Below are 27,251 nucleotides of genomic sequence, written 5' to 3' on the forward strand. Positions count from 1 at the left end.
TGCTCAGCATCGGACAACGAATGCGGTAACATCGTAGTGGAAGCATGCTTGTCAAGGCCAAACCGCCAGACTCGCCGGCCGAGGCGCTTTCTTCTCCAATGCCTGTGTCCATGCTGGAACCATTTGGCTGGAAGCGAAAGAACCCGCCTGACAAGAAGCAACCCTCAGGCCTCTGCACAGATGATGCTTCCAAACAAAAGGTCCTTTCAGAAGCCTCACAATGGCTCTTCCTTGCTGGCTATTTGAGGTAGTGGCTCTGGCTCATGTGAGAGGCTTTGCTTCTTTTCACAGTCCTGACCTGATCTTGCCATTTCAGGCCAGCCTTGGCTACTGCACTCATCAGTGTCCCCCAGGCGTGCATGGGCATGCCCTGGCCACCGCTTAGGGGAACACAAGGTCATCGCGTGTCTGGGCTGAGATAAGCCGTGCTGGGTCTGTATGAGACAAGGCTTTCCAAGTCTTTGGTCTGCAAACTGCTGTTCTTCCATCTGGTCCTAAAGCAGCCATTTTTCAAGCAGCAGTTTTGGTGGCTGAAGCCTAAAATCACTTGGGGCATGAACCTCAATCGTTAGCCAAGAGTCACTGCCTACAAACTGGGGGAGCTGGGGAAGCTGGGGGGTGATAAGATGGCAGTAAGGAGAGTAATGAGGGATGGAGAGGAACATGGGTTGGATGTTGAGAAACTGCCCACCACGCCTGTTTGAACTAAAGGTAACAAGTATAGGAAGCAGAAGAAATAACACATGTCAAGAGTATAATGAAACATGCGGAATTCAAGAAATGGAGCTGTTGTTTATTTCTCGAAAATGCGTGAGTGCCACGCACATGGTGAATGATGGGGTGTCAACCGAATGATGGGGTGTCACACAGTGAAGTGGGGGGGTTGAGGAGTGAGAATGGATGAGGCTGAGTCACTTTTTTTCCCTGCGGCCCTCCTGTATGAGGACTTTTATTTACTTCCCATCTCCCTCTCTAAGTCTTCTTTCTTCCTCACCCCATCAGCAGTGGTGGGGGTGGGCGTGGGGCCAGGGTGGAGGCAAGGAGGGAACACTCAAAATCTGGAAACACATCACAAAGGGACAGGGGTGCCCCCAGTTTGTTCCTTGGGTCACGATCTCCATGAGATGTTAATGAGTAATAACAAAAAATTTCTAGGACTTCCCTGGTGGTCCAGTGGTTAAGAATCTGCCTTGCAAAAAAAAAAGAAGAAAAAAAAAAAAAAAGAATCTGCCTTGCAATGCAGGGGATGTGGGTTCAATCCCTGGTCTGGGAACTAAGATCGCCCATGCTGTGGAGCAACTGAGCCCACGCGCCAGAACTACTGAGCCCACGCGCCCCAGAGCATACTGCGGCTAGAGAGAGTCCTGTGTGCCACGACGAGAGATCCCACGTGACACAGTGAGGCTCCTCAGTGCTGCAACTAAGACCTGATGCAGCCAAATAAATAAATATTAGGGGAAAAAAAAAAAGATTTCAGCAGCCAAATGCAACTAAATTGGGAGTGGGGATGGCGCTACAGAAAACCGAACCAGTTTCTCCACTGGATGACTTCGCAAGGCCTTTGCTCTGTAAATCTTGGGTCTTCAAAGGGTGGGGGTGATACAGCGTTTTGTAAACTCATTTGATCAAGAAAAGAAAGCCCGTTTTTCACTGATCAGTTCTGAGGAATGTTCTTGGCCAAAATGTATCCTTAGATTTTTCTTCTTGGCTTGACTTTCCCACCTCACTGAGCTAGCCACCCCTACCCTCGAGGAGAAGAAGAGATGATGTGCTAACAAGAGAAAATTTCTAATTTGAGAGTAATTATCATGTAGAGTCTTGCCCCCCTCAGAGGAGCACTGAGGTCCCCTGAGGGCAAAATGAACTGAGCGTTTATCAGGGGTATAGAATCAGAATCTACACGGTGGTGAGATGCCCAGTAGATTCATGTGCACATTGTATTTGAGAGGGAGGAGCTTCCCAGGGGTTCCAGTGGCTAAGACCCTCAAGCTCCCAGTGCAGGGGACCCGGGTTTGATCCCTGCTCAGGGAACTAGATCCCACATGCTACAGCTAAGACTTTGCATGCTGCAACTAAAGATTCCATGTGCAGCAACTAAGGCCCAGCACAGCCACATAAATACTTGTCTATCTATTTTTAAAAAGTTTGTGATGGAGACCTAGGGTGCTTGGTCCTAGGCAGTAACCTCAATAATTCTGATTTGGTGTATCTGGGGTGAGGCTTGGGTAAGTATATTTTAAAATATCACCTCGAAGAAATTCTGATGCAGCTGTGTGTGGACTCCTATTGAGAAACACTGACTTAATTTAAAAGCTTCTAAGGCCCATGGACAGAGGAGCCTGGCAGGCTGTTGTCCATAAGGTTGCACAGAGTCAGACACAACTGAAGTGACTTGGCACGCGTGTACACTCATGGCCCAAGTGTTCTCAGGCACTCAGTCATGTCTGACTCTTCGCAGTCCCATGGACTGTAGCCCGCCAGGCTCCTCTGTCCATGGGATTTCCCAGGCAAGAATACTGGAGTGGGTTGTTATTTCCTACTCCAGGGGATCCTTCCGACCCAGGGATCAATGCATCTCTTGTGTCTCCTGCACTGGCAGGCAGATTCTTTACCATTAGCCTCACCTGGGAAGCTCTGCTATAAAGTAACAGAAGAGCCCAGTGCTAACACTTGGTTTCATGGCAGCACCTCTACAAGGTAGGTGACGGTATAATCATTCTTAGGAATAAGGCAATGGAACCCTGGAGAAAGATGGTGACAGTGCTGGACCAAGGTCACCCAGGGGTGAGCAGGTCATCAGGATGAACAAGAACCCTCCTGTCTTTCCTGCCTGCCTTGCCAACCTCTCTCCTCCTCCTCCCTCCTCTGTTCTTTATTCACCAGCTTCTGCATGGCTAACAGCCCTCTCTGAGTCTGCTTTTGTCTTTAGTGAAAAGCTAACAAAACACTGTTGCTCCCCGTGCTGGCTAATGACAGCGCCCGATTAGCGCCATTCTGTCAGCTGACTCCCAGGCAGCCGGGCCAGCCAGCAGCCTGCTTATTCAATCAGGGCCTGGCCCATTTGCTAATTACCAGCATCATTTGGGCTCGTTTCCTCCGACTGTGAACTTGAGTTCAAATCGTCTTCAGCTGTTGCCTTTACAGGAGAACAGAATCATTTGTCACATCTGTCAGTGCTCCAGCCTCCCCCTCCCTGCTGGAGACGGAATGAAATCCCGTGTGTCCCCGGTTCCCAGGCTGCTGCTGACCGGCGGGTCCCAACGGGAGCCGTGAGGCAGACCCTGCAGAGACGGACGAGCTGGGCTTCCTCACTGGGCTGCCAGGGTGACCTCGTCCTTGCTTCTGAATCCCAATTGTGTTCCCACTCGGAGGCCTGATAGAGTGACCTACTGTCCCCCCTCACCAGGGATGGAGGGTTTTCCCAGGACAAGGGATTTTCTGTGATAAATCCAGGAGACTGCATCACCGTAGACCTGGCCCACCAGGACACACAGTATGAGAGTGTTTGACAGCCTCCCAGGAGCTATAATTGGGGTCTAGATCAGAGAACTGACTGGGAGTTGGGGTTCCATTGTTCTCTGACAGACCTGATACTAAGGATTCACATCTATCTCTTCACTGCTCTACACTTCATTTGGCTTTTGATCTTGACTACTAATTCGATAGGATGAAGCTTGATGTCCAACAGTGGATAAGTGGGGGTCTGCAGGCATGTTCTGAGGTGAGGGTGGCACCAGAGAAGGAATGATGGTGTGTAACCCCTTTGAACAGAGGTGCCTCATCCTCCAAGGACTCTTCCTGATTCAAAACCACATAAAAAAAAAAAAACTACATAAAGCATCTTCAGTGGCTAAGTCAAAGATCTCTCTTGGAAAATGTCACTTGAAAATAAATGGGTTATTTTCAAATATCTTTTGATATTGATTTCTAACATGTTAATAATTCCACCATGATAAGTGAACAGACTCTGTATGATTTCAGTACTTCTGTTTTTGTTGTTGTTCAGTCAGTAAGTTGAGTCTGAATCTTTGCAACCTCATGAACTGCAGCACACCAGGCTTCACTGTCCTTCAGTATCTCCTGGAGTTTGCTCAAACTCATGTCCATTGAGTTGGTGATGCCACCCAACCATCTCATCCTCTGTCGCTCCCTTCTTCTCTTGCCCTCAGTCTTTCTCAGCATCAGGGTCTTTTCTAATGAGTTGGCTCTTGGCATCAGGTGACCAAAGTGCTGGAGCTTCAGCAACAATCCTTTCAATGAATATTCAGGGTTGATTTCCTTTAGGATGGACTGGTTTGCTCTCCTTGCTGTCCAAGGGACTCTCGAGTCTTCTCCAGGACCACAGTTCAAAAGCATTAATTCTTTGGCACTTAGCCTTCTTTATGGTCCAACTCTCATATTGGGACCTGACTACTGGAAAAACCATAGCTTTGACACTATGGACCTTTGTTGGCAAAGTGATGTCTCTGCTTTTCAACACCACTAGACTATGAAATTTTTGCACCTTGTTTTATGTACCTGGATATGTTCCAGTGTGTCCAAGTTTACAGCCTATGGGAACTTGAATAGAATTTGTATCCTATTGTTGTGTGAAAATTGTATAAATCTTAATTATGTTGAAATGGTTCATGGTGTTTTTCAGGTCTACTATATCCTTCTACTTCACTGTATATTCATTCTATTAATTTTCAAGAGTTTGATATTAAAACTCCACCTAAAAATCTTAATTTATCTACTTAAAAAAATAATTGTAATATTTAGTGGAAATAAATGTAACCTTGTTCTGTATTTTCCAAGTCTCCTATAAATGTGTTATTGTAGTATCATAATTTAAAAAATAAAAAAGAAAGAGAAAAAAAACCACATTAAACACCTGTTATGTACTTGGCAACATCAACAACATCATCTCAAAGAGCTGACAACCCATGGAAGACACTGATACAAATACAATGAACTATATCTGTTACAAGGCTACCGAGGAGATCCCGAGGATAGCAAAAGGCCATGTGAGCCGGGGAAGGCAGAATCAGGGTACCTCTGCTTACTATATATGCATATCACTGTACATTGATTATCTCATTCAACAGCCAATATTTCTTAAGCACCTATCAAGTTTCTTAAGCACCTAACCTGTTCAAATTTTGAAAGTGTTGTCGTTCAGTCATGTCCAACTCTTTTCAACCACATGCACTGTAGCCCGCCAGGCTCCTCCATCCATGGAATTTTCCAGGCAAGACTACTGTACTGGGTTGCCATTTCCTTCCCCAGGGCATCTTCTGAACCCAGGCATCAAACTGGGGTCTCCCACATTGCAGGCAGATTCTTTACCATCTGAATCAGCAATTCTATTAATATTATACCTATTTTTCAAATGAGTAAAATAAGGTTTTGAAAAGCCTTGCTCAAGATTGCATGTTGGTGAATGAATGGTTCAGGGCTTGAACCCAGAGAGTCTGAACCTCGTCTTTAAGCAGTCTGAGACTGAACCTCCTCCCACTGTGGGATGCTGGGCCCTCCACACAACCCGTGCAGGGCAGTTGGCCCCCAGCAGACAAAAGCAACACAGTGCGCTCTGGGTGCAGAGGAGTGTGGCTGTACGTGGTGGGAACCTGGCAGAAAGAAACAAGAGGTGGGGTTTCTGTGTTCTCCATTGTGGAATTGACATTAGGAATGTCCCACTGGAGGTGTGGGAGCTCTGGGACTGCTGATATTCAAAAGGAAACTGGCCGGACAAGTGCTGCCCTTCTGGCCTCTAGCTGCATTCGATTCTAAAGAATGTACTAGAACAGGAAGCCAAATGCCTGACTCCTTCAAGGGCCAAAAAACGAGTACGATTCATTATATTTTTTAGACTGCATTTGTCAATTCTCAAAACTCATCTTTTTTATACAGTGAGAACATCTGGGTAACTTGCTTTGCCTATCTAGGGTAATTGATATATGCAAATCAGATAAAATGTGTTCATTTGATATAATATGACTGATTTTAATATGTGCCTGGCAACAGTAGAATTGGAAGTTCATTGTTCAAGCACTGTCAATTATTGAAAGTGCTCATTTCAATAATAACAGTCCACAAGTGCAGTATTCTTAATGGATACTGAATTGTGCTAAGTATCCAGACTGAAAATATATAATGACTGTCTTTAGAAACACCCTCAATATCTTTTTCTGTTACTTTATAGGTTTTGGTTTGTGGGAAATGAATACCTAATTTCAGACAGTTAAGCATTAAAAGCACTTGTTATCAATATGTACAAGCATTGCAATTAATCTCTCTGTAATTAAGATTAATAAAATAGGTAAGAAGGCTACTGTTTCAAGCAGAATTTAAAGAACTATAAACTTCTGGGAAGAAAACTGATGTTCCTTCTTGCAAACAACCACTGTTAATAATTCCTGGTCAATCCAATCACTCTTTGTTCCCCATGCCCCCAAAGAGTCTCTTCTCTAGAACACTGGGTTGTCCCAGGCCTTTCTGTGACTCAGATTTCAAGCCAGCACCTGGCACTGCTGGTGTTCGAATCCCTGGGGCCCTTCTTCAGTTGTAGAAAATACAGGTTGACCCTTGAACAATGTGAGGGTAAGGGGACCCAACCCTTTGTGCTGTTGAAAATCTGAGTCTCATGTATAGTTAGGCCCTCCATGACCAAGTTTCCTCTGTATCTATGGGTCTGCATTCACAGATCCAACCAACCTTGAACGGTGCACTAATACAGTATATCAGGTATAGTTAGTGTTAGTTTCTCAGCCATGTCCGACTCTTTGTGACCCCATGGACTGTAGCCCACCAGGCCCCCCTGTCCAAGGAATTCTCCAGGCAAGAATACTAGAGTGGGTTGCCATTCCCTTCTCCAGGGGATCTTCCCAAGCCAGGGATCGAACCCAGGTCTCCCACATTGCAAGCAGATTCTTTAACATCTGGGCCACCAGGAAAGCCTGCAAATAAGTGGACTTTATGTGCAGTTTGAACTCGTGTTGTTCGAGGCTCTGCTGTAACTGAGAGTGTTCTGATGCAAAGGAAAGCTTTCTTTACTTGGCTTTTTTTTTTTTTTTGGTTTATTTCTGGGGAGCAAAGTTCTTGACATACTTTTACTTATGACCTCATTCATCTGCTAACTTGCTTTTTATATTGGCTGCTTTACAAAATTGTTGTTTCTTGCATTACAATATGTGTAACTGAGCCTCTGATATAATGATGATATATAGTTCTATATGAGATCAATGATTGTACTAGTGTAACTCTAGATATGGGAAGACGCAATATGAGGAAATATTTTCCTGGACCATAAGAGACTAGTAAGGCAGGTGGTTCAGAGACTTTGGGCACTGTTAATGAAACAATAGAATGGGAACGACTAAAGACCTCTTCAAGAAACCTAGAGATACCAAGGGAACATTACATGCACAATAAAGAACAGAAATGGTATGGACCTAACAGAAGCAGAAGATATTAAAAAGAGGTGTCAAGAATACACAGAAGAACTATACGAAAAAGATCTTCATGACCCAGATAACCATGATGGTACGATCACTCACCTAGAGCCAGACATCCTGGAATGTGAAGTCAAGTGGACCTTAGGAAACATCACTACGAACAAAGCTAGTGGAGGTGATGGAATTCCAGTTGAGCTATTTCAAATCCTGAAAGATGATGCTGTGAAAGTGCTGCACTCAATATGCCAGCAAATTTGGAAAACTCAGCAGTGGCCACGGGACTAGAAAAGGTCAGTTTTCATTCCAATCCCAAAGAAAGGCAATGCCAAAGAATGCTCAAACTACCACACAATTGCACTTATCTCACACACTAGTAAAGTAATGCTCAAAATTCTCCAAGCCAGGCTTCAGCAATATGTGAACTGAGAACTTCCAGATGTTCAAGCTGGATTTAGAAAAGGCAGAGGAACCAGAGATCAAATATCCCAGAAAAAAATCTATTTTTGCTTTCTTGAGTATGCGTGGATCTCAACAAACTGTGGAAAATTCTTAAAGAGATGTGACTACCAGACCACCTGACCTGCCTCCTGAGAAATCTGTATGCAGGTCAAGAATTCACAGTTAGAACTGAACATGGAACAACGGGCTGGTTCCAAATTGGGAAAGGAGTCTGTCAAAGATGTATATTGTCACCCTGCTTATTTAACTTATATGCAGAGTACATCATGCAAAATGCCAGGCTGGATGAAGCACAAGCTGGAGTCAAGATTGCAGGGAGAAATATCAATAACCTCAGATACGCAGATGACACCACCCTTATGTCAGAAAGCAAAGAGGAACTAAAGAGCCTCTTGAGGAAACTGAAAGAGGAAGTGAAAAAGCTGGCTTAAAACTCGACATTCAAAAAACTAAGATCACAGCATTCGGTCCCATCACTTCATGGCAAATAGATGGGGAAACAATGGAAACAGTGAGAGACTTTATTTTCTTAGGCTCCAAAATCACCGCAGATGGTGACTGCAGCAATGAAATTAAAAGGTGCTTGCTCCTTGGAAGAAAAGCTATGACCAACCTAGACAGCATGTTAAAAAGCAGAGACATTATTTTGCTGACAAAGGTACATCTGGTCAAAGCAATGGTTTTTCTAGTAGTCATGTATGGATGTGAGAGTTGAACTATAAGAAAGCTGAGCATTCAAGAACTGATGCTTTTGAACTGTGGTGTTGGAGAAGACTCTTGAGAGTCCCTTGGACTGCAAGGAGATCAAACCAGTCCATCCTAAAGGAAATCAGTGTTGAATAGTCATTGGAAGGACTGATGCTGAAGCTAAAACTCCAATACTTTGGCCACCTGATGTGAAGAACTGACTCATTGGAAAAGACCCTGATGCTGGGAAAGATTGAAGGCAGGAGGAGAAGGAGACGACAGAGGATGAGATGGTTGGGTAGCATCACTGACTTAATGGACATGAGTTTGAGCAAGCTCCTGGAGTTGGTGAAGGACAGGAAAGCCAGGCATGCTGCAGTTCATGGGGTCACAAAAAGACACAACTGATTAACTGTACTGAACTGAATGAGGCTGGGTTCAATAACAGCATGTTGGGTGGCCTGTTCCTTGCACCTGAGCAGGAAGTGAAGCTGAGCCCTGGCCGTGAAATCACCAGGTCCTAACCGCTGAACTGTCAGGTCTAATTCCCTCTACTTCTTAGCTTACACTCAACTCTGTCCTACAATGACCTTCATATTTCCATACGTAAAGAAGAAATTAACATTCTCCTCTCTCCAAACAGTGTTTCTGCTCCTTTAGCTCAGAGAAACTCAAACATGGGTGTTGGGAAGAATCTCGTCCTCTAAGAGGATCTTTAGGGAAAGTGTCCCCCTCCACCTGAACATATCAACAGAACAAAGGTGATCCAAACTCCCGGAAGCAGACCTATGTTCTGGAGATGAGAGTGCTTGCCCTTGTTCACCCACCCCTGTCCATTCTGTCCTAGACATTTCCTGAAACTAGCTTTATCAATTCCTTCCAGGCTTTTAACTCCCTTTGCTATTTGCACAACCTTTTCTGTTTACTCAAAATAGCCTTTCTACAAATGAGCTAAACTCCATCATATGTGTTAGCTTCTTTCCACACCACATGTCCAACTGAATTCAGAGACAATTTAGTTCCTGCCAAGGGCTTTCTAGAAAGTGGTTGTGAAAGAAAATGAAGAAAGTGAATGCTTTAGCCAGTGATATAACACAAGACCCAGCAAGTCTTGCTTTGTTCCAGAACTCGAGCGATGCACAGAAAACATGCTTTCTGCCATGTATTCCAAAGCATAATATTAATAATAGATTTCAAGTTGAGAAACTCTACAAATGATGTATAAAACATCTGTTCATTCCCCAATGTCTTCTTTGCCAGATACAGGAACTCTAAACATGCATTAAACATGTCTTCTGGTTTTTGTATTTTGATTCTTTAATATCCAGGGCCTTGTGAAAAATGGAGGGACGGCCTTGATCAGGACTCACCAATTTCTAGAGATAGTAACCAACTCATCCTTGAGCTCCTTACTCACCAGTCAATACAAACCAACCAATCCAGGGTCCACTGCCCCAAGCACCTCCTCTAAGGCTGCTCACACTTAGGGCTAAAATTCCTTTTCTCCCACCCCCCTCGGGCCAGGAGAACAGCTTGGGGCAGCCCCTCTGCCCCAGAACCTTCTGAAACGATTCAAATTAGCCCATGTTTAGCCTCGTTACCCTGTCTCGCCCATTCCTTCCCAGGGAAACCACGACAGAGGTGCCACGTTTTCCCGTCCAATCTGTGTCTTCCCTGTGTGGCTCTCCTGCCGTGGCGTGCCCCCTTCTTTGGGGATCTGTGAGTAAAACAAACTATCTTTTTAATGGCATCATCTCTGGATCTGTTGGCCTTACCAGACATAAATTATAGCCTATATTTTAAGAACATGTGAGACGTCCCTGGTGGTCCAATGGTTAAGAATCCACCTGCTGAGGCAGGGGACATGGGTTCAATCCCTGCTCCAGGAAGGGCCCACATGCTGGGGAGCAACTGAGTCCATGCTCTAGAGTCTGGGAGCCGCAGCTACTGAGCCCATGTGCCACAACTACTGAAGCTCGCATGCCTGGAGTCTGTAGTCTGCAACATGAGAAGCCCAGGCACCACAACTAGACTGTAGCCCTCCCTTGTCATAGCTAGAGAAAACCCAAGTGCAGCAATGGAGATCCAGCACAGCCCCAAAATTAGATCAATCAATCAATCAATCTTTGAGAAAACAACAAAAAAAAAATGTACATAAAGAAAAAGGAAGACAGGCTAGCAAATGACTGGTCTGGCCCCTGCACTCTGGCCATTGTTCAAGTGGACTTGGATCAAAGTTAGTTACTCTGTCAGTTATGTTTACCAAAAACTGCCACTTTAAACTGTTTTAGAGACAAAGCATGATTCTTCCATAAAGCACTGTGTTATACTGGCTAAGACAGCACTCAAAAGAGCTGTTAGAGATAGCTCTGATGAGGGTATCCATCGTATGATGCATGTTACAAAAGATGCAGGGTTTTTTAGGGGCCCTTGACTTCTAAAGCACAGTTTGAGTCCAGCTGTAAAGATAGCTTAGAAAGAAAATAAAAGAACTCCTCATTCACCTAAACAATAAGAGCAAAGTGTTCTTAACCAAGTGTTCTGAACTCTCACATATTCCATTAAAACTGCACTGCCAGGGGTTCAGTATGAAAAGTCAAGTCCCCATGACGCTGTATTCTCATCTCGGGCTCACCTCTCTTTCTCCCTGGAATAAAAGCTACTCAAAGACAGCTTAACTTAACTTTGTGTTTCTCGAAGCTGCCACCCAGTAGGTGCTAAATATTTATTCACCAACTGAATAAATGTTTATTACCTTCTTTGGAAACCACCGTAGCAGATGACATAGAACTCAAAGATCCCCATTTATGGCGTTAAGTAAATAGGTGAGAACTAAAGCTACTCCTGGGACTTCCCTGGTGGTCCAGTGGTTAAGAATCCATTCTAATGCATGGGATGAGAGTTCGATCCCTGGTCAGGGAACTAAGATTCCACATCCATGGGCAACTAAGCCTGCATGCTGCAACTAAAACCAGACGTAGTCAAATAAATATTCAAAAGGAAAAAGTTTTTTTTTTTTTTAAAGCTACTCCCTCTGGCCCAAACCGTGACAATCTCAGTCCTTGAATGCTGTGCACATCTTGGCATATCCTGACCTTTACCTGACCCCTAAATCCTGCCCAATTCTGCAATCTTCCAGTCAGCAGCCGGCCATCAGTGCAGGGGCATGGCAGTGTTCTGTGACAAATGGTCAACCTCCTGGGGTGACCTGGGTGTAGCCAGTACACAGTGACACTTACCAAGGGCTCCAGCTCCTTGCGGTCTATGAGGTTCATCTCCGTGACGAAGTAATAGAAGTGTTTGTAGCAGGTGTTGACGTGGGCCTCGGCACCCATCACAATGACCCGGTCGAAGTGGTGGATGTAGACGTGGACGAAGACCCGGAAGAGGCGGCACAGGATCTTCTTGCAGATCTGCAGGAAGTTCTTTGGGAAGGGAACACCTGGAGAAGGGAAAAGGGAACAAAACCATGATGGGGATGCTCTGGCGGGCCCCGAGCACATGCTTCAGCCTGGAGACCAGCCCAGGACAAGTCTCCCGGGCCAGCCTGCAGATGCCTGGCTCTGTGTGGGCAACTCCACTGGACACGGCCTGAAAAGGTGGCCGAAATGGTGTTAAATTCAAACGCCAACAACCAGGAAAAAGACTGAAAAAATGAAGGAAGAGGGTCAGGCTTCCTTCTTTGGTGGTATCTTTTTTTGTACACATAGACATGCAGAAATAATGATTTTTAGTTTGAAATATGCATTCTTTTTTACTTTTCCCACTCATAGAGCCCAAGAAAGTTCTTTTTCTTCTTATCTTTAATATAGGAAAACTGGTAGGAGGAGGGTGATGCTCCAGGGAGACTGGCACTCCTGACACAAAGAATCAAGGAGGGGTGGGGGCTGCAGAAATCCGAAAGCCCCTTCTCATCAAAGGAAGCAGTCAATGCACAACTCAGCCAGTGGTGGCCATGTGGGGACAGAGGCCCGGGGCTGCTAGATCTTCTGGTTCTTCAAGATGATTCAGAAATCCGGGGTTCTATGTGAATTATCTGGAGTTCTGTTTTTAAAATGATATCGAGACCTTCCTGGCAATCCAGGGGTTAAGATTCTGAGCTTCCACTGCAAGGGTTGCAGGTTCATTCCTTGGTCGACCCACATGCCTTGCAGCCAAAAGGGACAATAATAATAATAATCATAGTAAAATGATAGCAATTAACCTGAAGTTAAAAAAATATACCACAGGTCAAGACAAAACATCTTTCCAGGGATAACTTGTCCTGAAAACTACCAGTTTGCAAATTCTGGTCTAAACTTTCCCTGAGATCCACTGTTTCTGGGGTGTGAAAATGCAACAAAACCTCATGGAAACTTTGCCTGACAGTTACTGTCACCTCCTCTTCTTGAGGAAGGTGAGAGTTGGGGGGGCGTTGTTCACAACACAGACTGGGTGGGTGGTCAGAGGAATTACACAGGTTTCCCGTCTGATGACCACCACTCCCAGCTTGGTCAGAGCAACAGATAGCAGCATCCCAAGCCCACACTCTTTCTCCATCTCAAACACTGCTTAAGCTATCGTTATTTACACTGTCCTTAGGTAGTGACATCATAGATTCCGAAGTCAGATAGCCTTTAAATTCCTATACTGATCCTTTTCCAGCTGTTCGACTACAGGCAAGTTATTTAACTTCTCTGAGCTTCCGTTTTTCCGTAGGTAGGGTGAAAATACCAACTGTTGTAGGACTAGAAGTGATACCCAGAAAATAGAGACTTTCTTAAACGGCCAGGAGAGTGTCAACATGTCTAAAATCCTACAGTGCCTGGTACATGGGAAGAGCTTGCTAAATGGGAATGACAACCCCCACCCCCCGAATCTCTCTGTTTTGTAAAATCCGGACCATCTAGCTGTTGTTATAAGGGAGCCCTTATCAGGAAAAGGTAGACATGACCACCTGCCTTTCAGCAGAGTTGCAGAGCAGTGCTCAGGGCATGGCCCTGGTCCCCAGGAAGCCTGGAGTTTTGCTGTCTGTGCCTCTGCTGAGTCCTAATCACAGCTGTCTGGTGAGAGACGTCGGTAACGGGATCGCCTGGGACCCCTGGGGCAGGATGCGAGATGAAACACACCTGGCAGTTGGCAGAGGCAGGGTCTGCCTCCCCATTACCCAGCACTGATACTGGCTTTTTTCCCTAGAACAAAATGGCAACATATCAAATGAACCACAGGGAGAGACTGGGGCACAGCTTGGCAGCTGACTGTCTGGGCAACAGATGCTGGGGTTTGGGGGTGGGGTGAGGCAGAGCTGGGACAAGGTGGAGGGCAGCCCCTCCCAGAGCTGATAGATGGTTTCCACTGATGAAAAGGGGCTGGTGAAGACCACTGTTGCCAGGCTCGGGGAGGCTCTGGAGCCTTCAAAGAGGCCCAAGACCTAGAGATGATGGAATCTCCCTTCATCCACATTCAAGAATATTCCCATCAGAAGGGGAGTCCTTTAACAACACTGAGACAGTATCAGGGGTTGACATGGGTTACCTTGGCAACCTGTCTGTGATGTAGGGTTTACTAGTCCTGCATCACCAGTGAATAACACCAAACACAGATGAACTTGCTCCAGGCCACTTAGGTAAACAGTGGCAGCGCTGGGATTTGGACCAAGTCAGTCTGATTCTAAAATATAACCAACCTAGGACTTGCCGAGTGGGTCCAGTGGTTAAGAATCCACCTTGCAATACAGGGGAATGCAGTTTCGATCCCTGGTCTGGGAAGATCCCACATGCCCCAGAGCAACTAAGCCCATGAGCCATAGCTAGAGAGTCTATGTGCCACAATGAAGATCCTGCATGCTGCAACAAAGACCCACGCAACCAAATAAATAAATAAAATCTAACAGATCTGGTTATGTTTGGCATGTGACTCTCTGCCAAGGATAAAAGCACAGCTTAAAGGCTAAATGTAACAAGGCATCTCAAGGTTACTTTTTGGTGGTGCAGAAATATAATTTTTTAAAAAGGAAAGGGGTGAGGAGAGAAGGGTGAAAAAAGTCCACACCATCTGGAGCCACAGCTCTGAGTACTAAGAGGTCAGCTAATACTCTGCTGCCCTGAGAGAGATGTTTCCTTGGCCGGTGCCTTAGACCATGGATCTGGGACTGAGAGTAAAAGCCAACATTTACTGAGCACTGAAGTCTTGGGCTTCCCTGATGGCTCAGACCATAAAGAGTCTGCCTGCAGTGCAGGAGATGCAGGTTTGATCCCTGAGTCGGGAAGATCCCCTGGAGAAGGAAATGGCAACCCACTCCAGTATTCTTGCCTGGAGAATCCCATGGACAGAGGAGCCCGGCAGGCTACAGTCCGTGGGTTCACAAAGAGTTGGACACAACGGAGCGACGAACACTTAACAAGTCCAGGTACTGATATTGTTACCATCTCACATATGAGGAACCCGACTTGGAAAATTAAGTGGCTGCCCCGGGTCACACAGCTGGCAAAGAATGGAGGGCTTTGGACCCAGGATTGTCTAACTCCACAGCCCATGAGGACCCAGCACCCTGAAATCTGGAGTTGTTGCTCTGGAGTTCTGCACACACCTCCAGCTCCCAAGCCCTTCCTTCCTGAGTAGCCTGAATATCCTCAGGTGCACTTATCTTTCCTGTTACCAGCTGCTAGGGCACATGGCAGGGAGTGGGATTTCCCAGGCAAAAATACTAGAGTGGGTTGCCATTTCCTCTGCCAGGGGATCTTCCCAACCTGGGGATCGAACCAATGTCTCCTGCATTGCAGGTGGACTCTTTACCGCTGAGCCACCAGGAAACCCCAGTTCCCATGAAACAGCCACAGAAAACTGAACTCTGAGAGAGTCTTGATATGTGTATGTGTGTTGTGACGTATTCCCAGTGAAATGCTGGGCAGCGATATTTCAGTGTTTTGTTTGTTTGTTTAACGTAACTGTGGCTTAGCTCAGTTAAAGTGTTTGCCTGGCCCAGGAGGTAGAGGAGTGGTTTGGCTCTGAACAAGACTCAGGCTCTTTCTTTGGCATCCGGCTACTACAGCTCCATGGCATAGGCAGCCTCACTGTTGAGATGATCATTGTTTGACCTCCACTTAGCTCAGTACCTGGGTTGTAGAAGGAGCTCAAAAAATGTTTGCTTGCTTTAAATGAATGCAACCTGGCAGTAGGAAGAACGAAAGGCTAACGAACCATCTCAAATGGACACTGGGCTTGTTACCATGGCAGCCAGAAGCTGAGGAGGCCATGCAAGGCTCAGGGCAGAGGGCAGCCTGTGTGTTCCATGGGGCATCACTGACTCACTCAACACTGTATCCAACCGCCTCCTTTTGTTCCTTCAGCTTCTCTTTGTACATAAGATACTGGGAACCCTCCACTTTTGTGTTTCCCAAGGTCTGTCTTAAAAAAGACTAATTCTGGGAGATCCTTGGTTAAAAGCTATACTTGACCTTATATTTATTAAAAATGCTTTTTATAAAACTTTGCAATATACCTAACCATAGTAAAGAATCTGAGAATGCCTGTAGTCAAAAGTTCTATTTAACTCTGGAACTTCCTTTTACCTATAATAGCAACTGGTTTAAAAGTCTCTAATCAGACTTCCTAGGTTTCATTTCCAGCTCTATTATCTAGTAACAAGATAGTGACACCCAAACAACTTAGTATGTCTAACCCACAGTTTCCCCATCGTGAAAGAAACAGGGATGTGAATATTATCTGTAGCTCAGGTGATTGTGAGGATTAAATTCCACACACGTAAAAGCCTTTGCTAATATTCTGCAGACAAGAAACACTCTCGTGAACTGTTAAGTTTTAATATTGCATGGACCAAACAGCCTTTGTAACATACTTTTGGATTAAATTCTTCCTGCACATGTATTTTCAGGAGGGCAGTCTTGGTATTAATGCATCATTTTGCAAAGAACTAGAGTAGTAGGCACTTGATTAAGCCCTGGATTATATTCAGCCTTGCATTATTTTCTACATATTTCTCATATTTATGTCTTGTATTACTGTAAGTTCCCTGAACAAAGGGGCTGTCTTATACTTTTATTCCATCTTTTAAAGCACCTGGCACAGGGCTAGATAGGGAATACTCATCAATCAAAACTGAGCCATAAGACTGCAGTGGTCTTACTTAGTTGAGATGTGAATCCATCGTCTCCTATTTGGAGGAGGTAAAAAGCCTACAGCAGAAATGATAGCTTTCTCCCAGAGACCTGATCGGGTCCTGGCATGGAAGGCTGCACAATGATCTTCTGGGGAGGAGGGCTCTGAGATGAAGAACATTTTGATCTAGCCTAGAGGGTGGGAAGAAAAACTCCGAAACCCCTCCTTTTATCATGAAAACCTCCCGTCTTTACCTTTCCATATAGTTGTTTCAGGGGAGGGGGGTGATTGATAGTTAAATTTCAGTCACTGTACTCAATTAGAAAGTTAATACCAGACAATATTAACCAGCAGTCTCAGCCAGAATAGACTGCATAGATTTGGAGTTAAAGTTTGACTAGTCTTATAATAACCCAGACAAACCTTCCGACAATAATCTTGGACAGGTGCACATGGATCATGGAAAACAACGTTTGACCCAAAGGTCTCTAAATGATTTGTAAGCACGGACTAATCTCGGCACCTCCCCTGAGTCTCAGATTCAAGCTGGAAAATGTCAGATTCCTAGAAGCTGGCTAGATGCGTTCAGATGAGTTCTGCAAAAAGGTGATAGATATCTAGCTGTCTAGGAAGGACGAGGATGGCCTCGGGGCAAGTGGTGTGGCTTAGGCCTCTATGTGAGCCTAAACATAGAACCCGGAAAAGGTAATGACACCCCATTCCAGTACTCTTGCCTGGAAAATCCCATGGATGGAGGAGCCTGGTAGGCTGCAGTCCATGGAGTCGCTACGAGTCAGACATGACTGAGCGACTTCACTTTCACTTTTCACTTTCATGCATTGGAGGAGGAAATGGCAACCTACTCCAGTGTTCCAGCCTAGAGAATCCCAGGGACAGGGGAGCCTGGAGGGCTGCCGTCTATGCAGTCACACAGAATCTGACACGACTGAAGTGACTCAGCAGCAGCAGCAAGACAGAACCAAGCTGAGCTTGGATTCCAGAGTGAGCCCAGGCAGGATGCCTGGGTGGAAATCAGAATCCCAAACCGATCACTCACATGTGGTTCCAGCAGGAATTTGCTCAACTACTAGACTCAAAGCAAGATAAGAGTTTGCTGAGTGATCAGGCAACGGAGGAGGCTGGCCAGAGAGTTGGCATGAAGGCAGAGGGTGCGGTGAGCCCGGGGGCTGGGAGCCCCTCTTGAAGGTCTGACTAGGCAGCCTCACATTCTGCTTCTAATGCTGCTGGGGACCTGGTACTCGGCCGGGACCCAGCATCTGACAGAGCCCTACAGAGTTTATGAATGTGTCTAACCGCAGACCTTCTGATCTCCAAGCCACATTGAGCTCAAGAGCTAAATCGAGCATGGAATACAATAATTTCTCTGGGGCTCTACTCAGATTTGCCTTTCATCTCTGACTCAGTAAATCTCCTTTCTCCCAAACAAAATTGAATAAAAATTCCAGTAATTTTTGAGCTTTAATCCATTTTCTCCCTTCCTCATCCCCTTCTCTCCCCTCCCTTTTGTTAAGCCACCAAATGTCCCACTCAATCCATCCTCTTCAGGCACCACCTCTAGGGGTGGGGGGGGGGGGGGGAAGCAAGTTGTTTAAATGACTTGTGTCTTTTTTCTTTTATCCTGTTATGGAAGCTGCAAAAAGAGAAAGTCCCTCAGGGAATGCAGAGATGCTATGACAAGGCCACAGAGGGGAGACTGTGGTCCCAGAGTCAGACAAGACCTAGGAGGCAATTTCTGAGCTAGATGCTACCCATTCTAGCTTTCACGGTTTTTCTGCTCTTTCCTTCTGGAGAGAAAGCCAGATGCTTGGGGCTGAGACCCCTGGTCTGTGACAGCGCTCGGTTGATCCTGGGCGGTGGAGGGCTGGAGAGTCAGGGTTCAAAGGGACATGAGAGAATGTCCCCACACATCCCAGGTTCCACAAGCAGCTGGCAGATATCCCAGCCCGTCCTTAATGCTGCTCCCTTCTTTAGAGTTCAGCTCAAAGCCTTCTGTCACCCCCAGACTCAGCTTCCCTGGCATCTTCCATCTGCTCCTGATACACTCCTGAGTGCTGACATTGTTTTTCAGTCACTCAGTCGTGTCTGACTCTTTGTGACCGCATGGACTACAGCACGCCAGGCTTCTCTGTCCATCACCATCTCCCAGAGCTTGCTCAGACTCATGTCCATTGAGCCAGTGATGCCATCCAACCATCTGAGCATGGTCCCCAGATGCTAATTCCACACTGAGGTGCGTGCATCCTGACTCGTGTCTGCGGGCCCCTCCAGACTCTAGGCTCCCGGAGGAGCTTGTCACAGATGGATCCCCCGTGCCACTGTGGAGCCCGGAGCGGGTGGGTGTGTGATACATCCTTGCCGGCTGCTGGCTGGAGGGCTGAGCTCTTATGCCATCTGCTTACAGCAGAATCAGAGGTCAGAAAGGCATGAGGACTGACTGGCTTGAGGTTGAGAGCTAGTCTGAGATGAAAAGGGGTCTGAATTCAAGTCTGTCTGACTCCAGAGCCTGTTAGGCTCTTTCCACTCTGCCGGGAAAGTGGATGGGATTCTTACGGTTTGTTTCATCTCATGCCAACCCAACTGGCAGAGTCAAAGGAGCCAGATTTGTTAAAAAATGAAGGTGGAAAAGGGCGTATTGGCTCTTACTTCCCCAGAGGCATGTGTCATTCGTGGTTGACGGTTCTGGTTAAGCGTCTGGCTCTGGCGTCAAGCTCTGGTTTCAGAGTCCAGCTGTGGAACTTCCCTGCCACTTGCCCAAGGGCTAGTTCGCTAACTCCTAACAGGCTCGGTTTCCTTATCTGTGGAATGAGCATAATCACACCTAGTATTTTGTGAGACTGTGAGGATAAAACAGGAAGCACAGGGCCAGCAGGCTCTCAGAGGCATTCGGCAAAAGGCCGCTGATGTTACTACCACTGGGAGGCTGGCTCTTCCTTGTCAAAGTCCAGGGTCGGGGAAGGCACATGAAGCTGCACGGATAGAACTCCCTATTCTCCAAAGGACTAGCTCTGCCTGGAAAGTAGATCTGGACCCGAGGTGATCCGTGGAAACACCATGCGAACCGTCCAAGGAGCTTCCACATGACCCAGGATGAAGCCTAATGCATTGGCCAATCCTTGGGGGACCCCAGTGGCTTCCTAGGTGGCACTAGTTAGTAAAGAATTTGCCTTTTATTGCAGGAGACTTAAGAGACCCGGGTTGGATCCTGGGTCAGGAAGATTCCCTGGAGGAGGAAATGGCAATCCACTCCAGTATTCTTGCCTGGAAAATCCCATGGACGGAGGAGCCTGGGGGCTACAGTTCATGGGGTCACAGAGCAGACAGGACTGAAGCGACTTGGAACAGCACACACAGTGGCATGTCAGTTGTTGTTTAGTTGCTAAGTCCCATCAGGCTCTTCTGCGACCCCATGGACTGTAGCCTGCCAAGCTCCTCTCTCCATGGGATTTCCCAGGCAAGAATACTGGAGTGGGTTGCCATTTCCTTCTCCAGGGGATCTTCCTGATCCATGTCTTGAACTGAACCCATGTCTCCTGCAGGCAGGTTCTTTACCACTGAGCCACCAGGGAAGCCCTGCATGTCAGTAACAACGACCAAAAATGCCAGCTTTGTTCCCTCACACTGTCTCTCCTGTTGAGAGCATCTCTGCTGTCCTTTGGGTCTTTGGGGGCCAGGACCGGGAGCGCACATGTGAAAATCCCTCTCCAAGTCATAAAAACTACTCATTCTCAATAGCTCGTGGATAAAAACAACATCCCACACACGTGGGTAAAGAAAACAAGCCTCTGGCAGCATGGCTGAGAACATACCATTTCCAAAATACTTGCAAAACAAAACGCGATTGGATCACAAGGAGGAAAGAAAGAAAGAAAGAAAAGCGACCCTAACAACATAAATCTATTTCTTAAAAATTTCCCCCTAATACTCTATTCTCCTGCCCATTCCATCCACATTCTCCTGCCTCCTGCAAAATGTATATATATTTATCTGAAGAAGCCTCCTGATCTTGCTTATGAAAATTCAACTCTGGAAGGCCGATTCCTCTAAGCAGATGTTTTGTGTTATCTCAGTGCGTTCCTCAAGAAAGTGTCTCTACACTGTGCCAAGGAAAACAAACCCATGTAGCAAGACTTTGTTCCTCTGCCTGAGAAAAAAAAAAAAAGGCCCCAAACAAGCTGACAGCTGCAAATGGTTAGAAATAAACTGGCTACTACTCTCTTCCCCGACTCCCTCTGCCTGATCCCAGCCTCCCCCTACTCCTACCCTGAGTTACTCTGGTACCTATTATCACAGTGGCTGGAACAGAGAAAGGAAAATAGAAGAGCAAGTGATCATACGTCCTAAACAGATTGTTAGTTCTTTCAGACGTGCCATTTGCCGGGCAGAGGAAGTGCTGTTTCAGCCACAGCCAAAGGTGCCTGCCTGTCACCCCCACCCCCGCCGCCCCCCGCCTCCTCCAGCACCACGTCTCTGTTGCTGGAAGATCTTTATCCACATCCCCATCTCTAGACTGGCGGGTGGCTTCATCCGCTTTGTCTGTGTAGAGGTGGAAGTAGACCAAGATAGACCCAAGAGGAACTCAGAAAGGCGTTCGTTCACTATGGACTGGCAATAAAAGCCATCAAAGGCAAATTCTTACAAGTTCAGACCTGCCGAAAATCAAATGGCCTGAATGAGAGAGTGAACTGAGAACATGATGTTAATGAGCCTCATTAGAACTGGAAAGTTAGACAGAAGCACCAATACTTTTATCATGAGCCCCAGTCAGAAACTGAAAATGACTTCTGTTTTCAAAATACAACCTCTCTTTATTCACCAGCAGAATCCTTCTTCCATTACATGCAGGGCGATGAATACCCAGTCTTGTCTGATCTATATCTATCTATCTACCTACCTATCTATCTATCTATCTATCTATCTATCTATCTATCTATCTATCTATCTATCTATCTATCTATCTATCTATCTATCAGTTTCCCAGGTGGCACAGTGGTAAAGAATCTGCCTGCCAATGCAGGAGACACAGGTTCAATTCAAGACACAGGTCAGGAAGATCCCCTGGAGAAGGGAATGGCTACCCACTCCAGTATTCTTGCCTAGAAAATTCCATGGACAGAGGAGCCTGGTGGCTACAGTCCATGGGGTTGCAAAGAGTTGGCTACAACTGAGAGACAAGCATGTACACACACATGCACATGCACACACATATACACACACAATGGAATACTACTCAGCCAGTAAAAATGAATGAAGTAGTGCACCAGCAAAACCCTACAACAGCTTCTGACTGCTTCAGCTCCTTCAAGATAGAAGAACTGTGTACAACTTAGCAACTAATAAAACAAACAAACAAAAAAAGTGCTACAAGGTAAAATCAGAGCTATTTAACAGGGCAGGCAAGACACTCTCTGGTTTTATAAGCCTGCATGTCTCCATTATTACCTCTGGATCCTCCCAACTTGCATCTAATACCCAGCCCTCCAGAGCTAAGATCCATTCCCTCACTTCTGGGCCTTGGCACATACCGTAGAGTTGGTAGATGGAAACCCTCCTCCTCGGCTTCGCCTTTTTGTGTGGATAACTCTCATTTGTTATTCAAGACTCAAGTAAGTTATCACTTTCTTTGGGCTGTTCTCCTCACCCTTAGTTCTAGTTAGGCAAACTATAACACCCTGAACTTTTCCCAGGATTACACTTACTATTGTCTTTTAACTGTCCCTTTTTTGGTCTCCCATTAGAATGAAAATTTTGAAATGTCAAGGAATATCACTTCCTGTTCACAGTTACATCCCTGGCATCAAATACACGCCAGAAAACGGGGGTTCTCTCGAACTTGTGGTTTCCAGAGGGGATCAAGGGAGGTAGGGATAGTTAGGGAGTTTGGGATGGACATGTACACACGGCTACAGTTAAAGTGGATAACCAGCAAGGACCTACTGAATAGCACAGGGAACTCTGCTCAATGTTATGTGGCGGCCTGGATGGGAGAATTCAGGGGAGAATGGATACATGTATATATATGGCTGGGTCCCTTCGCTGCTCACCTGAAGTTACCACTGTTAATTGGCTATACCCTAATATAAAATAAAAAGTCAAAAAAAAAAAAAAAGAATATGGGGGTTTTCTGTGAGTATTTGTTGAGTGAATAAGTGAACAAATGACCATAGCATGTAGAGGTGGAGCTTTGTCTGCTTGGGTTCCACTTCTTCTCCCATTCTGAGGCAATAGCCCTTGAGTCACAGTCTGAAAACCATTGTTCTATGGGAAGATTCCCCAGGGAAGTGCTATACGCCCATGTTTAACCTTGACGCGTCCAAGGCCATAAGGCTGCAGTGAAAATTAATACCTATTTAACTCTTCACACCTGGCAGACCTCTGATGCATCTTTCTACTAACTTCTCACTCATCCCGGGAAAGAAGCATCTCCTCAAATTGTATTTAATATTTATATTGAAAAGCTTATTTTCATATAAATAGAAAACTATCAGGTCATTTTCCAGAGTTACTAAAATTTGAAATAAGCCAGGATTGATCGATAAACAAAATATCCTGAGACACATGATTGAAGGAGGCAGAGAGAGAGAGAAGATAACAAAAGCAATTCATTCTAGATTTCCCTGGTGGTACAGTATGAAATCAACCCTGAATATTCATTGGAAGGACTGATGCTGATGCTGGAACTCCAACACTTTGGCCACCTGATGCAAAGAACTGACTCATTGGAAAAGACCCTGATGCTGGGAAAGACTGAGGGCAGAAGAACAGGGTGACAGAGGGTGAGATGGTTGGATGGCATCACCAACTCAATGGACGTGATTTTGAGCAAACTCTGGGAGATACTGAAGGACAGGGAAGCCTGATGTGCTGCAGTCCATGGGGTCACAAAGAGACACAACTGAGCGACTTAACAACAACAAAATATATATCAAAACATATTGGGAATAGAAGGTCCTACGGCAACAGCATTTTTAAAGCCAATTTCTTGTTTTTAATTCACCAATTTTCTGCTAATTCTGAGAAACAAAAAGGAGAAAGGGGGAGAAAGAACTATTGGAAATAAATTCCAGCCCCTGCCAGCCCTAATTCACTCCCTGACCCAGAACCACACCTGGAGAACCATATGCCTCTTTGGGAATTATATGACTGGGCAGGAATTATAAGCCTGATCATAAAGTGATAAGGGAAACTGAGGTCTTAATGATGTCTGGAGGCCAGAAGAAAATTGGAAACATCATATTTAAATACTGAAAACCTGTCATTTGGGAAACGAAAGGGGGAAGAAAACAGCAAACCACTCACCCTGGGCCACAAAGCTTACAGGTGTGGGAGAAGAATTCAAGAATTTCTTTCTGACTTCAAAGTCTGTTCTCTTTCCACCACTTTATGCTATCTCTTTCTGTGGCTGGAGGCAGTTCGTTCCTTCTTTAGATCAATGGGAGGGCAAATCGTTGTGTTGTCAGAGATGTCCGAAAGTGGGATTCATGGTCCAGGGTGGTGGTGAGTTCCCCATGCAGGGAGATGTTCAAGTAGAGGCCACTTGCTAGTGTTAGAGAGAGGACCCAGGTAAGAGAAGGTGGTTTCCACCACTGGCTGCATATGACAGTCACCTGCATTTGTTAACAGGACAGACTCCCAGTCCCCTTTCTGACTCTCTGGGTCTCGCAGGCATCTCAGGACTAGCTAATTTTTAAAAGTACCTTTGGAGATTCTAATGCAGCTTTTGGGAATTGCTGGGTTGTCCAAATCTGAGATCCTATGACCATAGCAACTGCATTGTAAGAAAGGGCCAGCTGTGGGATGTCAGTGCTGGTGTTAACAGTGACGACGATACCAGCTATCATTTGCTGGGTTTACTGGGTTTATCATTTAAGGGTTTACTACGATCCACAGCTAGTGCATTATCTCACGAACTACCCCACGAGGCAGGCGCCACCACCATGCCCATTTCACAGATGGGGAAGATTAAGTTCCCTGTCCACAGTCATGCCACAAGGAGGTGAAGGAGCTGGGCCGTGAATCTAGGCAGGCTGGCTGTAGACCTTTACTCCTCATCAGGAGAAGGAACCAAACGTGACCTGATTCAAAGCCATCCAGTCCTAGGCAGGTTCTGAATAAAACCCACCAGCAGTTGATCTCCCAAGTCACAAAAATTCCACAGCACAGAACTCACCAAGAAGTGAAGTAAGGACTTCCCCGCTGGTCCAGTGGTTAAGAGTCCACCTTGTAATGCAGGAGATTCGGGTTTGATCCCTGGTAGGGGAACTAAGATCCCACATGCTACAGAGCAACTGCCGGTGCACCATGACTGGAGAGCCTGAATGTCACAACTAAGACCCAACAGTCAAAAAAATACAAAGCTTAACGACAACAACAACAACAAAGTGAAATAGATTCTCAGGCCACGAAATGACTACGAGGACTAAAAGTATCGCAAAACTCTCATGGTATAAAGTCTAGATTTCTTTGGCCCACATGTATTATATTCGGTTTTTAAAATTTGAAGTTTTTTCAACACAGCACGAATTCACCCCGGTAATTCCTACTGCCATTCCTTCATTCAAAACCAAACCAAAACAAACCATGCTCATTAAAAACGGTTTTACTGGGTCATGGAATGTTCAAACAAAATGACATTAAGTATATTGACACTCAGTTAAAACATTAACCCCAGTGAAACTCCTGATGTGCTAATTCAACCAAGCCCACCCACACCTTTCTGGGAAAAGCCGGGTCACATGCTCTACCTTGTCCAGATCCTCACCCACCACGTAGTTGGGAGGCCAGCTTCAGCACCAGGAGTGCCACGTTAGTGCAGACGCTTGCTCAATCATGTATGTTCTATTTCCTCCCTCTGGGTCACCTCAGCCTTAGCATGTGGGATCTTTGCATTCTGTGTGCCAAACTCCAAGAGGACTTTCCCGGGTAAGCGCTCTACTAAGGCTAACCCTCTTATTAAGGCTGACTCTGGGCAAAACATCTAGAGTGGAGGTGGTCTTCTAAGCACCCCGGTACCCCCAGAATAATCACTCTTGTTCTTGCTTCCAGTCCAAGGTCCTTAAGCTCTTCTTACTTTTTAATGATCCTTTCTCTCAAAGTTCCTAACCCTTTGTTAGGAAAACTGGCTAAAAAAGTCCCAGAAAGGGACTTCCCTGGTGGTGCCGTGGTTAAAAACCCGCCTGCTAAGGCAGGAGACACAGGTTCGATTCTTAGTCCAGGAAGATTCCACATGCTCTGGGGCAGCTAACCCTGTGTGCGGCAACTACTGAGCTCATGTGCATGCTCTAGGACCCACACTTCTCAGCAAGGGAAGCCATCGCAATAAGAAGCCGAGATCTGCAACTAGAGAGGAGCCCCTGCTCACCGAAACTGGAGAATGTCTGTGTACAGCAACGAAGAGAAATGAAAGAATAAGATAAATAAAACTCTTAAAAATAGATAAATAAAAATCACAGGAAAGAGTTGCAACAGCTTGAATGAGGTCAACCAGTAGAGATGTCTGGGGCTTTTCCCTCTGCCTTAAGGAAGCTCAATTCAAACTGGGGTTGGGAAGAGGCGGAGCCAATGTCAACGTCATAAACCCAGAAATCACCTGGGAAACCAGGACACAACCTCTCACCAGGTCACAATCAATCAGGGTGAACTTCGGAGAAGCCTGATGAACTTGTGGAGGTTTCAGGCTCCCCAGTGAACACCCACGAGGTGTAGCTGAGATTAGAGTGTCTCAGACTCCTCATGGCAAGGGCTGAGGCGCCGCTGGGCTAGTGGGAGGAATCAGAGATCTCCTCTCCCATCTCTCCATCCATTTCACTTGCCAAAACTGGGCGACTTTGAAGTTCCTTTCCAGATGTAACATTCTATTGTTCTGAGACGCTCTTTCCCAGTGAAATAGATGGCTGTCTCCTCTTAGGGTTGCTTCCCCAACCCACGCTGATCCGAGGGCTGCTAACGGGCTGACACCTCTTCCCCAGAGGCCTGGGACTCTAAGATTGTCCCTGCTGAGTGACTGGGAAGCTGCCTCATTCTCTGCACATCCTGGCATGAGACGGGTCCCTCGCTGTCCCCACCAAGTGCCTCTGCAAACCGAGCCAGATGCAGACAGCTGGCGTCTGGGCAGAACAGCCACTTCAAGCAGCAGAACCCAGGCTGTCCCCTCGTGGTTTGTGATGGAATTAAAGATGTTTGCCTTTCAGCTATGGCCCCAGAATGTTCCAGGTTCATGAGAAGATCATGTGAAACTGGTGAGGGTTGGACATAACCTGACAGGAGTTGGTGTTCTCGAGTCTGAAGCCTTGGGGTCAGAAAGCCCTGGGTTCATACTTTTGATGCCCTTTGTTCCAACCCCGAGGCCTTGATCCCATGACTTCATCTTTCTGAACCTCAACTTTTTCATAGGTTAATTGGGCAATCTGATAGTTTGGTGGAGTGACTGGCACTCTAAATGTTCTTATTTGTTATTACTGCTCCCACTTTGTATTAATACCACATCAATGCCTGGCCTGCCTTAAAATGTGATGAATAAAATAAGCCAAAAAAGTTGAGGGACTCGAAGTTACC

The 27,251-nt window shown here is 46.0% G+C and overlaps 2 protein-coding genes across 5 annotated transcripts in view; both read right to left on the minus strand.

The window, feature by feature from the left end:
- The window catches only part of EQTN (equatorin), a 76,497-nt gene extending 64,552 nt beyond the window's left edge, over positions 1–11,945 (minus strand). Inside the window, exon 1 of the mRNA XM_043486435.1 lies at positions 11,822–11,945. The gene's annotated coding sequence lies outside the window, so the exon portion shown is untranslated. The remainder of the gene's footprint in view (positions 1–11,821) is intronic.
- The window catches only part of MOB3B (MOB kinase activator 3B), a 215,405-nt gene that overhangs the window by 32,394 nt on the left and 155,760 nt on the right, over positions 1–27,251 (minus strand). For all 4 annotated transcript variants that reach the window (XM_043486439.1, XM_043486436.1, XM_043486438.1 and 1 more), the window contains exon 3: positions 11,822–12,024. In XM_043486439.1, the coding sequence (XP_043342374.1) occupies positions 11,822–12,024 (203 nt within the window). The remainder of the gene's footprint in view (positions 1–11,821; positions 12,025–27,251) is intronic.

The sequence above is a fragment of the Cervus canadensis genome, chromosome 14 (assembly GCF_019320065.1).
Source record: "Cervus canadensis isolate Bull #8, Minnesota chromosome 14, ASM1932006v1, whole genome shotgun sequence".
Taxonomy (NCBI): domain Eukaryota; kingdom Metazoa; phylum Chordata; class Mammalia; order Artiodactyla; family Cervidae; genus Cervus; species Cervus canadensis.